This window comes from Poeciliopsis prolifica, unplaced genomic scaffold (assembly GCF_027474105.1).
Source record: "Poeciliopsis prolifica strain line A6 unplaced genomic scaffold, Auburn_PproV2 SCAFFOLD006, whole genome shotgun sequence".
NCBI classification, from domain to species: Eukaryota; Metazoa; Chordata; class Actinopteri; order Cyprinodontiformes; family Poeciliidae; genus Poeciliopsis; species Poeciliopsis prolifica.
The window spans coordinates 9,254,243-9,271,267 of record NW_026562381.1 but is presented as its reverse complement, the minus strand read 5'-3'; the positions used below and the strand labels follow the sequence as shown (position 1 = coordinate 9,271,267).

Genomic DNA, 17,025 nt, shown 5'->3' with positions numbered 1-17,025 from the left:
TCTTAGAAATTTAATCTAATAAAAAATAAAATTTTCTGAATGGCTGTGAGGAGGTGAAGCATTTAGAAGAGAATAACAATCTATTAAAACTTTATTGGTGTATGCTGTTAATTTATGGCTCTTGAAATGCATTTTTTTTCTCTCTTTATCTAAGAGGAAAAACATCAATATGCTCAACTCAATATGGCTTGTTCTTTTGTCCCCCCATCTCAGTCTATTAAGCTGATAAGTTATTTCAAGTTAAGCTTCACTTACTGCCAACAACAAAAAAACTTTCATTTTATCCAGATTTCAGTTACTTATGACTTTTCTAGTTATTTTAGAGCCACGTGGAAAAAAATTACTCCCCAATAAAGTTTTTGTTTTTTCCAACTTTTTACTATTGTATGTTTAGTTTTTTATTATCAACAATTAATAACATGATTGATACAGCAATGTATTATTTTAATGGAATGCACCCCTTTTAATTAAACTGAAATTTTTATAAGTTAGTTTTATATAAATTCTACAAAGAAAAATAATGGCATAAAATGTTTGTGGATGAATTTTTGAAAGATTCTACATAAATTTGTGTTATGAAGTGTTATTGCTGCACATTGTTCCTTGAATCTTTCCTTTTTTATAAGGTTATAAGAGGACAAAACAATACCTATTTGTCTAACCAAAAACTTTTAAGAAGCAGATCATAACAGAGTTCAATAGTAAAGTGGTAGACGAAAATGTATTTTAAAATTCAGAACAATCGTTCTCAATAAATTTTGTTTTCGTTTGTCCTACCTATCTTGACCCAAGCAAGCAAAAAAAACAAAAAAACACATTTGCTCATTCAGGAGCCAGGGCATTATCTTTTTTGCAAGGAGAATACACGGAATAAATTATTAAATAAATAGTGTGTTAGAATATTGTCCCCGTTGCTATTATACAAAAGTAACTTAAAATAACCAAAACAGGTGTCTGTAAGTATCTGAGAACTTTTATTTAATACAACTCTGCCTCTGTTCAGAATCCACTGCAGGTCCCCGAACACAAAACCCATAATCATCCTTTACTGTCAGATATCTAATAGGCTCCATTCTGGTGTTGGTGAAAACTAAATATGTCAAATTTGTTCACTTTCTTCTTTGGCAGAAAAAAAAAAACAGTGTGCAGCTTATAGCAATGTTCACTAACACAATGAGAAATAAAAGGGTATTACAGTCACAAACACAAAGCACAGCAGCTACAGGTAGACCTACAGCTTTTCTGGTTATTTCCCTTCAAGTCCAACAACATGTCTTTGCAGATAAAGACCACAGACCTATATATTCTATAAATAGAGGTGTTATCGCAAAAGCACAACAGGCTTGATGGAAAGTCCTGTTACTAAGCTCTACAGTCTTGACAGAGATGGCAATAACTATGCCAGAGTTGTTTATGCACTTCAGCTGGAGGCATCTTTTGTAGATCTTTCTGGACTTGAAGTCTGTGCTTTAGTTCAGGATGTGTAAACAAAATCTATTTTACTTCTACTCCAGCATTGTGAAGAAACAAAGCTCCTTATTGAGCCAACTAAAGAGAGTGGGAAAACTCCATCTTTTCCAGGACAGTTAAAGCAGACACAAAGATCACTGGTTTTCTTCAGATATTTCCCTTTTCATTTCAAAAAACAATATTTTTACAGGTATATATTTAATCACTTGGTACATTATCACACATATCTGTGTTATATGTAGCATTGTTACACAGCTGGGTTAGTCCATGAAATTGTATTTTAATTTCATTTCAGCTTGCTTAAACACAATGTACAAATGTACACACTGGTGCCTGACTGCAGAAGGTTGCCCACATGTGTGGAGGCAGACTGTTTTGACACAGAAATTAAGAAGAAAACTGTGCCACTGTTCATGTTTAGAAGAAGGAATAATAGTCCATGTCAGTTTTCTTCTGTTTCTTCCATCTGCTTAAAGGGTCCTCAGTGAGTTTCCCTGCAGCGTTTAATGTCCGTAGAGGCAATGGAGGAGCAACAACAGAATGCTGAAGGCAGCCTGAAGCATTTGGTTGAGACGTGGGGCCAAATTTGGGAGACTATTGGAGGGAAGAGTGTCATGGCCCACCAGTAGTTCATTTCCCAGAGCCTGAAATGGAGAAAAATGTAAATATAGTATAATGTTGAAGGGGACAAATTATACAAAATTCACATTTTGCATGATTTTGTACTTCCATTTGGGTCTTTGCTGCTTCTAAAAACAAGTACAAGTACTTCAAAACTACTCAGCCAATTTTTGGAAAAATGACTGGTTTCAAAAACCTCTGGGATGTAACGTCACAAATCAGCAGGAACAAAAGCCTCTGGGAAGCCCAGCTGGTTACTTAGCTACCCCAGCAAAGCTCAACCCGTCAACTAGAAACCTAATCAGACCGCCACGACATTTGGTCAGCTGGTTTTACTGCTGTATTAACAGTACAATGGCTGCTGGAAAAGAGAAGTGTGCTTTTGTTCATTTACCATCCAGAAGTCATTAATTTATACGTTATTCTTTTTCTGTATTGAAACAGAGTCCTACAACTACCTACTATGTTTTGCTTAATAGTTTATTAGATAATCATATAAAGGTTCCATAAGCTCATGAGATTATGAAGAGTAAATAAGATATTCACTGAGTCATTTTGGTTCAGCTATTTTTTTTTCTTAAAATTTCACATTTTCTTTCAAGTGTTTTGTGTGGAAACATTTTTAGTACTGTGTTATGCAACAGGAAAACCGTCACCAGTGATGCTATCGTTGCCATCTGCTCCTGAGTCTCCAATCAATATTAAGTAAAGGACTGTTTCCTAGTTTTTAATGAGTATAGACTGCATTTGATCAAGTGAACAAACACACACTGACCAGAGGTAAACTATGTAATTTAAGAGAAATTATTTTAAAGTTAGTCAAAGATTTAAGATTTATAATTTTTTTCATTTGACAGAATTTAATTTTTAGCATTTTCTTAGTTTTTTTTAAAAAAGCATAGAAGCATAAAATACAGTTCATAGACTTGTCTAACCTGCAAATGAATATTACAATATAGAGTATTTCAAAACAAATGGAGGTTATTTTAAAAACCATTTTATTATTTGTGATTTATTATGATTTTAATGCTTTTAAACTAAAATTGTACCTTCATTTTTTTTTTTCTAAAAATATTGCTAGCACCTACTATTGCATATTACCTTGTCACCAATAATGTTGTTAATGGTGATGGTTTGATTTTGAGTATTGGAAGTAATTTGAAGTACTATAAACACTAGCTTATACACACAGTTGGGGTTATCTGTGCAACTTTGGGTGCTGAAAGTATTACATCTGTAAACCTAAAAAACACAGGTCAGCAATTTTTTTTTCCAAGAATATCTTGAGGATATTCAGAGATGAAATTTATACTTTGATCAACAGATAACTTAGCAGCAATAATTTATCGTACAGCAATGCCTAACAACATCTTTGCTGTATTAGCCAGGATGAAAACAAATTTATGTAAATGCACTACAGGTATTACGTTTGTTGAAGTAGGTGTATGCTTTGTCTAGAATTGTAATTTCTAGATCAAAATCTAGAATTAATTTGTATTAATCCTAGATTTTGGTCATGACACAGTGAAGTGCTGCTGTGGTGAATATGACAGAATGTGTGTGCACACCTGTGTAGGTATTATAGGTTCCAGAATGTTTCCCATAGTTCCAGTGGTTTGTGGTTGGGAAGTGCTGCTCCATCTGTCTCCTCCACTGTGGCTCGGTGTGCTCAGAGAAGTTTGTTCCTCTGATTCTCTTCCAAACATTTTTAAAGCATTTTCTGAAACAGAATATAATAAAGCATTATCAGAGTTAATCGATTTATTGTCTTATTTACTCTTCCCCTGAAAGTTTAATTCAGTAATTTCACCTCCAAATTTCTCTGATTTTAATTGCCAAAACTTCTAGTTGCCAAAACAATTTCGGTCAGCAAAGGGGAAAAATCAGCAAGTACTCAGTCTTAAAGTATATAGACTGCATCTGCCTCGTCGCATTGACCTCATTAACTGTTAAACCATTGGGACTGGCTAAATAATGCTGAAATCCCTCTTTCTCTGTCTTTTCCAGGCAGGAGGCCGGAAAAAGAGTTCCCAAAGATTTATCATTGCAAAACAAGCAAAGAAAAAAAAAGACTCACATAGGTCAGTAAGAAGGACATTAATTATTTACACTTTAAGGAATAGGTCATAAGAGGTCTAAAGCTAAAGCAACTAAGATGGAAAATTGAGGAGATACAGCAGAAGAACCGAAAATGCCATTAATTTAAAAAAGTACTTTAAAAGTTCAATAACTAAATTAAAATAATTTATTTTGCTAACTATGACATCCTTTGAAAATTGTTTTTCAATTGTGATAGGTAATGAAATGCTAATTAAAAGTTTTATTGTCTGTCAAATGAATGTTTGTTTGATCTTATGACATTATGTGTTATTTCGCAAATTCTTTTCAGGCCTTTTCTGATCCGTCTTTTCCCCCCATGCTCTACAAAATTGTTAGTTACAGCTCAAGAACAAGTGAAAGGTCACAACAAAGAATATCACGGTCCACTCCACCTCAGTAGGTAGCTATACAGCCAAAACCACAATAAACTGTAAGAATACTGAATTGCTTGGTACAAAGCAAAAAAAGACAAGTCTGCTGAGCTCACATCATAGTCATAGTTGTTTTCAATTAGAAATGCAAACTCTGGATTTTTCTAGACTAAAAAAGACAGTTATTTTGTAAAATAGTTCTTGGTGTTGCACACTGAAGAGAGAGATTTATCTCTTTTGTCACAATTGCACAATGATGTGTTGCTCTTTAGTTAATGGTTTCCTAGTCACCTGCACTTGAATGAATAAAGGCTGCATCACCTGATGATAAAATGAGGAAAGCAGTCAAATTACTTCAGTGACATAACAATGGTTCCATCCTTCATGGGAACGTTGTATAGTTAAATCACAGGAGCACACATATAAGATGACCTTGATTGCAGGACGCTGTTAGTCATTATGAATGTTTTTTTTATGGCACATCAACTATCTGAGACTCCGAAAGGTTAACTGAGCTAATGGAACAGGTATGGCTTGAATTGCAATATAAAGATTAAAAGCAGCCCGCAAAGTTGTAATACAAGACCATATTACATTTGTTCCTTTTAAACATGTAAAATGAGACCCCCTGTTTTGAACCTAATTCAATCACACGTATCTATTAAAGTTCTGCAGCTAAGCAGAAACAGATACAAATGAAAAGAACAAAATGTTGTTTTTACACTGAATGCTTGTCATCTGTGGCTCAGTTTGGAGATGAATTACATCTCATTAGAGCACAAGATTCTTCAGCAATAAAACTTTCAACTGCACATTCACATTGATGATACTTAAAGACTGTTGCGGACAGAGTTTTCCCCAATTCCTATACCTTTGAGGCACCAGCCAGGAAATAATCTTAATTTTTTTTTTAAATTCCCAGTGCTAAACAGCAATCAGCAGCATAAAGTGAAATGACTTGTCATTTATACCAGTCATTTTCAGCCTGCAGATTAGCAAAAATAGAAACCCTGGTTTAGTCAGACAAGCTGTCTTTGACTCAATAAATGAGGGTAAAATAATGGCCCATTTGTTACTGTAATCATAAGTATTCAAATCAAGAGCAACACCAGCTTTTTCCAGTTTTCAGACAGACAAAAGATAACAAACTAACTCAATGACTGAACTTAAAAAGTATTCAAATCACCAGGGATACTCCTGTACTTTCTTTTTTCAAATGAAAAAGTAAAATCAGTACATTTGGTTGGAGAAAATATGGAGTGACCTCACATTTGCAGGGTCACTTACTTGTAATTCATAGGAACCGACTCTGTGAACTCTCGGGTAGCATTATCAAGGTAAGCAGACAAGGGGGGATACTAATAGTGAGGACAAACTGGGCATATAAATGGAAAACAGAGAGCAAACGCACGCTGATAATGCTCCTAAACCCACAAAATGCCTGATTTAAATATATCTCGTTTTGCTTCTGTTGAAGCCTGCTGGGAAACATCTGCGTAGCAGAATCCAAACAACTTCGTCCTATCACTTTTTGCAGCCACAGACGCTTTTTGATTTTCACATCAAGTTTATTTGAATCCTTCCTGTTTCAGCTTATCTGTACGATTCACTCTGATTAGTGAATATGATTTTTCTGTTTCCTTCAAAAAACGAATTTGCTCTGCAGTGCGATTATGCATTTAAAAGAATATTATACAAACAAAAATCACATGTTGCCTTTTGTTTCTATGTAGCTGCTTATCATACATAATAATAAAGTATGTCCAGAAGCTATACACCATAAACAAATTAAATGCTTCAGGCAGCTTTACATTATTTCTTTGTAAAATTTGATTAAAATAAAATCAGGAGGTTTTTGTCCTAATCAAAACAGTCACAATCTGTTTGAATTGTAGCTGGAGTTTGCTATTTTTGTCTGCCCATTCTCTGACTTAGCTGTTACTGTTGAAGGGCTAATTATGCAATGATCAGCAGCAGATTTTCAACAGGGTTGAAATAATATTGCCTCTGTAATATTCTTAATAGAACAATGTCTGTCTAACTCTCCACCAGTCACAAAAAGCTTAGTAAATCATTCAGTATGACTGTAGAGAGCTTACGATGGAGTTTCTGTAAAGCAAAGTTTGTGAGGAGAGCTTCAGATTCAAGGTCTTTTGAGTGTGGATAAACTGAAGCTTGTCAAATATTTTATTACCATAAAGTTGTAGTTAAGAAACCTGGTGCATACATAAATCAGTTCAGGGTTGTTTTATCACATTTTTCACCAAAATATATCCTATGCCATTCACTTTGTCGACTTTTGTGTCTAATTAGGTACAGTCAGTTCAAGCCAAAGGGGTTTAACCATCAAGGCCTGAGGCCAGAAAATAAACAGCAAGAGTCAGAACAAAACAGAAATAAACCATGTGCAAAAGTTCTACAATTCATGGCAGAACTAAGCAGTTTAAGATTGAAAGAAAGTGATGAAAAAAAACAGGGATGCATGACTTAAATCAAATGGCTATAATGGGTCAGTCACTAAGGCCAAAATTCTGTATTAAATATGGTGATCTAGTGGTCTGATGTAGTAATATAATATTAAATGTTATATTTTCATTAGCTGTAAGAGGAACATAATCATATTTAACAAGGTTTTCAAACATCTATGTGTGTATAATTAATACATGTTCCAGAAATAAATAGGCTTTTCTGTAATATTCTAATCTATTGAAAGTATATGTAGTCTCATTTCTCACCAAAATAGACAAAATGAGAGTATATAGTCTTACAATGTTTTCACACCCTAATAATCTTTTTTTCCAATTTTGTCATGTTACAAATACACATTATGACAGACAATAGAGATCAAAAGATCAAAATCTGAAAAGCCGACCATTCATATGTTCACTGCTCTCAAGAGTCAGTTGTTTGTGGAACCAATTTTTGCTGCTGCAGTCTTACTTTCTACTGACTTTGAACATCTCCAGATGGAAATCTTTGCCTGTGTTTCATAAAACACCTCAAGCTCAGTCAAATCGAACGGAAAACATCTGTGACAATAATTTTAACTGAATTTAGGTCTGAATACTATCAGGGTTTAGCCTTACTTTATGTAAGACTTTAAAGTCCCTATAAACCCAGTGTAATATGTGGTTGTGATGAAGAATGAAAAGGTTTCCAAAGCTCTCTGGATAGATGCTAAAAGTGTTCAGTTGCTATGGACTCACGGAGACAGCTGTTGTCTGTGAAAGATCCCAGGAAGCGATCGCATTCATCCCTCGCGCTTCCACTTGGTGAGCAGGAGCACCATGGAGCCACGTTGGATGTTGAGTTGTCAACATAGTTGGGAGTTATGGTGCTTCCTGCAGACAGACAGCACCAGAGTTCGATTACTATTAAATATTCATTATTCTCAGAATTGTTACACTGCATTCATACTGCTTTATTTTATTTTTTTTCTAAACATTAATGGACACTGCATTTCCTGTTCTGTTGGGAGGAGATAATACCATTGTAATATTAGAAGTCTAAGACCGTGTGCACTGGTTTTATACTTTAATTCCACCTTTTAAAGTCTTGATTGTGTTTTTTATCAGCATGGTGGAGGTGGATTTCCAATTGCTTTAGTACATACAAGGCAGGTTTGAAAATGCCAAGTGAGTGTTTCTGCTAAGGGGCACTATTTAAAGTTATTGAAATGCATTAGGTCAGTGTGGGAAATGAGGCAGTCGTTCTTTTCCTTTCTTATAAAAAAGATTGCATCTAACATTACATAAAAGGCCTTTCAACAAATGAATTTATATTTTCACCTAGAGAGATGCTCACAGTAAACTTTTGTTTTGTTTTAGTTTTTTTTTTAATCAAGTCTCCCACTCACTCCTAATGTGTTTTGTGTACATTAATTCCTCTTCAAGCAAGCTTCTGCTCATTCCTATCTGTTTACCTCTTTCCATCTCTCACACAACATATGGTGCACACTTCCATTCATACATCACCATTTTCTCCTGCAGCATTTCTTACATCGCTTCGTTTTGCACATGTTTTCCTTCTCCGAGTAACATCTGAAATGTCTACCCACCTATAAGCCCTGTGTAGGCGAGGAGACACGCTCCATAGTTCCCCTCCTTGCAGCCACTGGCAGATGTTTTTGAGGGTTCGCAGTCAAACTGAAACTGTGCCAGACGAGACCTGCAAAAGCACAACATGGGTACAAGTCAGCAGGAACACGACAGAAACTGGTAAAGTTCATACAGAATCTTTCCAGTTTTTTTAAAATGAATTATGTCACTCTGTCTTTAATTAATATGACATGAAAGATATATTGTTTGCAATGCTAAAGAGACTGAAACTACTGAACTGTAGACAGAAAGTGATAGAAAGAATAATATATTTCATCCCCCAGACCTGGGATCATTAGTAAAGCTCTGTGAGTGTAATGGGGCTGAGGAAAAATAATGGCCTTGCACAGGAGATAGCAATGAGCAATAACTCTGATCCATCTGCTTCTCTATCTGAACTAAATATTTAACAGGTTATTCTGACAGTCTTTCTCTAGGGTGGCTAATGGAATGGTGGCAGAAAGCTTTAAGGTAAAATAGTCGTCCATTCAACTGATTGAATTACTCTTTCTTCAGTTACCGCTTACTAAAAACAGCTGGGAATTGCAATTCTATTACAGCCTAGAATGTATGCAAAACAATAAAATGCTCCAATTTTGCTCTGCCCTAACCTGCAAACATAGTCTGCATCACACATCTTCTTCTGTGTAATGCAATTAGGTTTTTCCCCACTTTCATAGGAACAGCTTGGCACAATGGTCTGCCTCCGACGCTCCGCGCACGCCGTGTCCGTACAGGGGCAGAAGAGAAGCTCATGCGTGTAGTCGGCAGGAACACGGTCAAAAAACCTGCGTAGGGCCTTGTTGCATTTAGGCCTGTTGCACAAGCCAGATTTGGCAGTAGGTTTGATGCAAGCTGAGACGTATTCAGTGCGCAGCTTCTGGCACAAGTCATCCACGTTGCAAGCCTTGGCTGCATCCAGGCACCGATTCACAGTTGTCATGCCAACGTCCGAGTCTGTGGATGAAAGCAAGCTCAAAGTCAAGAAGTCAGTGGAAAGGTAATAGCAATATAGCAAGAAAGTTTTGTGTTTATGTAAATAAGAATGACCGGTGGCAGCTACTCAAATTACTCATCATTTGTGCTGAGATATTTTCCTTCACTTAATAATTTCATGCAAACTTTCATTAACAGAAGAAAAACCACAGCCATCTAAGACTCCTGCAGATAGTGCTGAGACATACATGGGACTTCAGTGTGAGAGCATTTGTGAGGAATTTATCATCACAAAAATAGTTGAGAAGAGCTCTGTATGAAAAGTGTCATCATGTCATCATAGCATTTTTAGGGCTGGCAAAAAGAGCAAAAAGAGTCTGGGATCCTTTCTTTGAGGGTCCCAGACATTATTGTAAAAGAAAATAAATGAGAATTAACTTTTATCTGTCTGGAATCTTTGTCTCTACCAGAAATATAATGTCCAACATTCTCTGTTTTTGTTTTGGTTTCATTAATATGTTCTGTGATTTTATTGTTTAGAAAGCCCTAGGCTATGAAGGAAACACAGGATTTAAAATACTGCATGACTAAAAGGCTGATGGTTACAGCATGCAAATTCCCCATTAGCACACTGTAACACACAAACATAAATATGTTTTTTTTCTAGACTGGAATATAAAGGAACTTTGCATCCAAAAATACTCACAATCCAAGCAAATAACTTTGAATTTGGAAGTTATACAAATATTTACACATTTTCTTAGATGACTGCAACTTTGTTTGTCTTTGGCATTTTTCCAGGGAAGTGAGTGGATTGTGTACCTTATTCCCACAACAAAATATCTTTCAAGGACGAAATGCTATAAACAACAGGAGGAAAGGTAATAAGAGGAAGCTAGCTAACCTGCTGTAATAGATGCCAAGCGAACATAATCATAATCCCTCTGCACTGTCTCGTAGGGATAACTCTCCACAAGGTTGAGTCCTGAAAGAATAACAGATGGCCTAAATTAATGATCAGAGGATGAAGAAAACATTTAGAAAATAAATATGTTTATATTTAGTCACTGAAAGATCCCAAAGGATGAATTCATAAATTAATCATGTAACTTGGTCAGTCACTCGATCTTTTATTTTTTTTAAAACATTCTTTCTAAAACAAAACAAAACAAAAATGACAGACCATGAATGATGGACTGATGAAGACTCCAGTAGATGCTGAGGCAGTTCTTTTCCTTCTTCATTCCTCGTTTGCACTGGCAGCCGCGTAATGGGCTGGACAGGAGGGCGGACACTGCGTTGGCACACTGGCTTCTGGCACCGGGGCCCAGCTTCATGCTGCCGTTGCCGGCCACACACTGCCGCAGCGTACGTAGGCGCGGACTACAAGTTTCGTCACTGGAGCACGAGTCTCCAGCCACCAAACAGTCAGTTCCAGCCAGTAAAACGTCTAGCAGAGCTGTTTCAGAGGAAGAGAAATCACAGCAGATGGATTAGGATATTTGAGGTCCGAAGTAAAACAACAAGATTAACTTCGGGAGCTGAAAAAACAAAAAGTGAAAAGCCTTTTAAGGGATAAATATGATCCCTTTCTATGGAGATGCTGAACAATGTGTTAAATAAGCCAGCAGCTTATTGTAAAAATGAGCAAATCCTGCAGTGATTATGCCACTGCTCTCATACAACATGCTGAAAATGTAATGTGTGCTGCTCATCTTTAAAAGCTGGAATATATTAAAGTTTTTAAACTTTGTGGAGCACTGAATCACCACATCCTACTGGCTTTAGGTCAACAACAAAAAAAATCCTGCAGTACTGGTGGGATGATTCATTTTTATACAAAAATACACTTGTTATATATTCTTAACAAGTGTATAATAAAATTGCTGGTTTTATCCACCTTTTCTCATGCAGTTTCAAACAACTAACTTTGGCAAAACTTGGATTGAAAACTATTCTCTTTGATTTAATTATTCACTAACTGAGACTAATTTATTCATAATTATTCTGAAAAAATGCCCATTTAGTTTTCTTAAGGACTAAACTTAGAAACAAAATGAATGGATTTGTAATGTCTGAAGTTATCCAAACTGGACATATGTAAGAAGTAATAATTTTTGTATCATTTATTTATTTTATTTAAGTTTCACTGTAACATCTTCATTTGAGGCTAGGAGCAAAAGGGTTAAGTCTTCGGCAAGGTCTTTAGTAGAAACATTAGTTTAAATGCACATTTACATGCACATGGAAAATCTGAGTGAGAAGAGTGGTGACTCCAATCCCGATGTATAGTTTTTTTTTTTTCACTTCCTATATAGTGTATGTTTGGGCAGCTGTAGTCTTTCACTAATCAAACAAAAGAGATGAATAATGGCTTTGAAGAACAGTTTAAAGAAAGACACATGGATGGTCGGTCTTTAAAGGCCTTTAAAGTTGAAAGACATTCGCCACTAATCTTTCTTTAATGAGCTGTACTACTGATTCCTGAAAACTTCATCAGTTTATTTATTTTTTTGTTAAATTTTAGGTGTTTTAGATTGGTCCTGATCAAGCCATTTTATAAATGAATCAAGTATCAGGAGACTGCCTCTGTCTCCTGATACCTGTTCATGTACAGTCTGCCAAGTTGGATTTGGGATTTTGTGGCACCCTGTGTTGAAAGACAAAATTGATAGTTAGAAACACATTAACTTCAAGGTGTTACATGCCTTGTTTACATGGTAAAATAAAAGTTATTTACATCATTCCTGGAAAAAGACTTTACCTATGCAAAACAATAACCTCATATTTTGGTACATATAGTCCTTGTGTTCTTGCATATCTATGCCCTTTCTAAAATCTGGTTCAGCCATCTGTGAATTTACGTCAACTGCACCCCCAGCAACTAATGATTTCTACCTTTATTTTGAGGTACCAGGAAAATGTGACTGTAATATACGACCATGACCTAAAACAGAGAAAATGAATTTAAAGTGTCATGTACAAATATTTAATACAAAAGACAAAAGTAACTAAATTATTACTGCGTTTAAAATGAAAATTTTGACAGACAAAACATTGTTTACTATTTAGCAGCTCATTAAAGGTAGATACATTTATATTTATAACTTTACTATATGACTCCTTTAAATTTCTTAAGACATTAATAATTCAGATGTCTGGTCTGTTCCTTGCAGTCAGTATAGCTCAACACAGAGACAGTTACCCAACACAAGCTTTAAGGGTAGGCATTAATGCATTGAGTAAAATACTTTCATTAAAAATTGATCATCTCCAAAATCTACATAAATCCTCCAAACTGATATTATGTAATTTATTACAAAAGGTCTCTTATTCATCAATATAAATAAGTAATAGAACAAAAAGACAGGTATCAGAACAAGTCAAAAAACATGCAAAAGACATGAAAAAAATCACAATACCATTAGAAAAATAAACACACAAATAAACTACTTCTGAAGCTCTAACAGTAAAGATTGTGCACATCAAAGTAAAATTAGATTACTATCACGTCACAGCAAAATAATTAATCTTTGAACAGTTTTTAGAAATTTAATCTAAGCTGTGTCTTGCATGACTCAGGTTAAAGAATAACCTTAAGTGAAATATATTTAAATAGTGTAGTGTAGTAGTGGTATTTATTTAATTTCTTTAAACATCCTTTGATGCATTTATTTCAGTTTCTGTAAGACATAGCAATATATATCACACAATAGCTTGCCATACGTCCATCACTCGTGCCAACAAGTTGCCAACTACTAACAACATCACTGTATATTTGAAACTTTTGCAAAACATACAGATGAGATTTAAATCTCCTGAGTGCAACTGTTAGCAATCTTTCATCATGAAGGTTTGCATAAATACATGTAGAACGCCTTTACATATTTTTAGTTCAAAGAGCTAGAAAGAATATTTCACTTCTAAAGTTATTTTCCCTCTGAAATTGGGATATCATACTTTTTAATTTGCTGTACATTTTTTGCCATTTCAAATCTTCAGGATTTTCTTGCATCAAGTTTAATTTATTGTTAAGGTTGATGATCAGACATTTCTCTCATGATTAAGAATATGAGGAGGCGTTTAAAGTGTTTGTTATAGTTGGTGAATTCTTGCTGTGACTTTGTTTTGTTTTAATCTATTTTGCGTAGTTTTGGTTCTCTCACTTCTTTGCCCTGAGATCCAGCTTTCCACAGTTGTCTTCATCATTTCTTGAAGTTAAAAAAAGTAATATTCCACTTATTCAAATAAGACATTAATTAACTTTACTGTTAATTATAAACCAGAAAGGCACAAATTAAGCTGACTTTATTTATTGTTACTTCTACTAGAATGTTCAACTATCCAATAAGCAGATCTTTAGTTAAGATTACTGTTGCTGAAGAAATGCAGCTTTGTGCATTACCCACACTCCTACAATTCTGAAAATCATTCTCATAACATATTCTTAGGCACGATCTCCCTAAAGCTGAGCAAATATTGAAATTGCATGTTATATTTTTGTTTACTTGAGATATTATATTTTTGCTTACCATGTCCCTGTATAAAGATTTATATTTCACACAAATCTTCCCCAAGATTACACCGTGGTTATTTCCACACAGACATTTCTCTACTGACATTGCATTGGATAAAAAATTACCTCCTTTGAAAATGTTCACATAGTGTCAAGCTACAGCTCCAAATATCAAGTATTTGTATTTTATATGATAGACCTACCCAAAATAGTCCATAATTGGGAGGTCAAAACAAAAGTTAACATACTTTTTTAAATGTTTTTTTTTTTTTACAAAAAAAATCCAAAAGGATAGCATACTTTTGTACTCATCTCCATTTACTCTAATACCCTTAAATAAAATCAGTGAAACTTAGGAAAGAAACTCCTGTGCAGAGACGTGATCGAAATACTAAATGTAGAAGGAAATCAACACTGTACACTATCCTGCACCCACCTTTCTGCCCAACAATGCATGGAGGTGGCAACATCATGCTGTGGGCTTGCTGCTCTTCAGTAAGGACATAGAAGCTGATCAGAGGTGAACTTGGATGGAGGGAGTTAAATTTCAACTTCTGACCAAAATCCAGTTGAAGCTGCAAATTACTTTTGACTGACACAAGGACTCACCTTGCAGCACCAGGATTTAGATTATAGCATATTCATGTGTTAAAATGACTTAATTTAATTGATAATCTTCAATAGAGCTTGATGTGTTTTATGGAATGGACAAACAGTTCAGTCTCTGAACAATCAGTCCACAAAACATTGTCAGGTTTGACGTCAATAAAATGTTGAATACAGCGGGGGAGGGATTGTTGGTTTTTAAGCACACAATACTTTTCAGAGTTGAATGAACAAAAAAATGTTAAAACTATGCACCACTATTTTTCTTAAACTTTATAATCATGCACTACCTATCACATAAGTTTGAATCAAATACATTTCTAGTATATGTGTATAATGGGAGGAACACACGATTGGACCTTTACCTAAACCACAGGGGTGTTTTGACTCAGTGATAACACAGGATAGTTTAGCACTGGGGTCGGCACATGTGGCTCTGGAGTCGCATACAGCTAAACTGCTAAACTTTAGCATATCCAATCCTGACAGAGAGGGAACCTATGCAAACTCAAGGGCCAGACGGTCAGATGCAAATCCATGACTGAAATCAGAGATCCTTCTTGTCTGGCTATACGTGTGTCACTTTGTGTTGCCTGGGCAGATGCTGTTATCAGCGCCATACATCATGAATGCAAATGAGTTGCTTGATTTGACATTTCCAATAAGGTCGTCTCAATCTACCAGTGGGCATAGCCTATTAAATGTGTCAGTAATCGCTGTGTTTTAAGGTTCAGTAAGTCCTCAGTCTGCCTGCCACATAAATCACTGCAAGATTAGCTGCAAGATTGTACCTCCATGCACCAACATAATGATCCACTTCACCACAGATACCGTCGAACGGTTCCTAATGAAGTCAGCTGGAATAGTACCTTCATGTACTCTTTGCCCACACAGATGTTAAGTTGTGGATAAAAATTGGGTTTATTGGTGCACATGGTATTTTTTTCTTTCTGTGCATTAGTTTGTTATTTAAAGGGGATAAATGGATCAAAGGAAACAGACACATTTTAACTGGTTAAAGCTCCTTAGTTCAAAGTCTTATGGATACTTAATACGGTGTTGCATTACCTTATAGGTAAACAGTTTCCCACATTAGGAATGTTTAACTGATTTGTACTCTTATGTCAGTGTGATAAAGCTCACAAATACCATGATTTATTTCAAAATAAATATGTTATTTATTATTTGATACACATTTAAGGACAATTATGTTAAACTACATATATATGTCATTTAAATGTGTGTGAAGAAAGTTTTTCGCGATGATGAAATCTATTTAAATGTAATGCAGTTTGACAGTCAGGTTGAATGTGTATTATCCTCAGTGATAAGTGGATGTCTTTATTTGAACATATTACAAGGTATTAACAACATTTCTTACTTAAATTATAAAATATTGTCAGTATTTTTTGCATCTGGTAAATCTAGATCTTTAACAGAACACAACTATTTATTTATTTCAAAATTAGTTTGGCGTTGCCTCTAGCATCACAGACTGACAACAGACCACAATGGAGCATGTTTTTGAAAACATTCAAAAAATAATTAGAGTCAATATTTCCATCTAAAATACTTTTATGATGTGTTTATGATGAAGAAATAAAGACTGCAGTGTAGTCAGCTTTAATAGTCTGCAGAGCTCTGAAACTAGATTCTACATCTGCTGCTATGATCCAACACTGAAAACATGCCAGAGGCAAAAAGATTTACATGTGTTGTGGATTACATGATCCTGGAATGGATGAAACACAATCTGTTTGTTTGAAATAATTAAGTTATTAAAGTTTTGTGGTTTAACCAACTCCCTGCTCCTCATTAAAAAGACTAGCAAAACTTTGCAAACAACTCTATTTGTTACATTTTTCTGTTTGGTCCTCACTCCTCACTCGATTTCATACAAAATAATTGCATAATTTTTGATGGAATTATTACTACAAACTACAATGAAAGATTTTCAGTATTTCTTAACACAATTCTATGGGATATACCAACACAAATTAGCTCTTTACTGGTAGTGGAATTGAAATCATGCAGTGATGAAGTTATTTTTGTGTGTGTGTGTTATGTGAAGGCATATGAAGTTCATGGGTTATGAATAACTACAAGGTGCTGTATTTTCCCGCTGTATACATTTTGCTTTAAAGATAATTCCTAATAACCGAAATATAGCTTCGTTTGCAAAGACATATTGCTCCTGTTCTCTGTGTAGGACAATATTACGTTTTCTGCAGCATAAATAAGCAGCTTTACAGATCAAAGTAAAGCAGATTGGGCTTGGTGAAACGAGACAATGAAATCTAGATCTGGC

The 17,025-nt window shown here is 35.1% G+C and overlaps 1 protein-coding gene across 1 annotated transcript in view; it reads right to left on the bottom strand.

Annotated features, from left to right (window-relative positions):
• Nucleotides 1-953: 953 nt before the first annotated feature.
• The window catches only part of LOC129360245 (GDNF family receptor alpha-4-like), a 42,807-nt gene continuing 26,735 nt past the window's right edge, over nucleotides 954-17,025 (bottom strand). The window contains exons 2-8 of the mRNA XM_055030346.1: nucleotides 10,779-11,054; nucleotides 10,500-10,580; nucleotides 9,271-9,616; nucleotides 8,620-8,729; nucleotides 7,769-7,903; nucleotides 3,660-3,811; nucleotides 954-2,114 (exon numbers count right to left, since the gene is read on the bottom strand). Coding sequence (XP_054886321.1) covers nucleotides 1,974-2,114; nucleotides 3,660-3,811; nucleotides 7,769-7,903; nucleotides 8,620-8,729; nucleotides 9,271-9,616; nucleotides 10,500-10,580; nucleotides 10,779-11,054 — 1,241 coding nt within the window. The 3' untranslated portion in view covers nucleotides 954-1,973. The remainder of the gene's footprint in view (nucleotides 2,115-3,659; nucleotides 3,812-7,768; nucleotides 7,904-8,619; nucleotides 8,730-9,270; nucleotides 9,617-10,499; nucleotides 10,581-10,778; nucleotides 11,055-17,025) is intronic.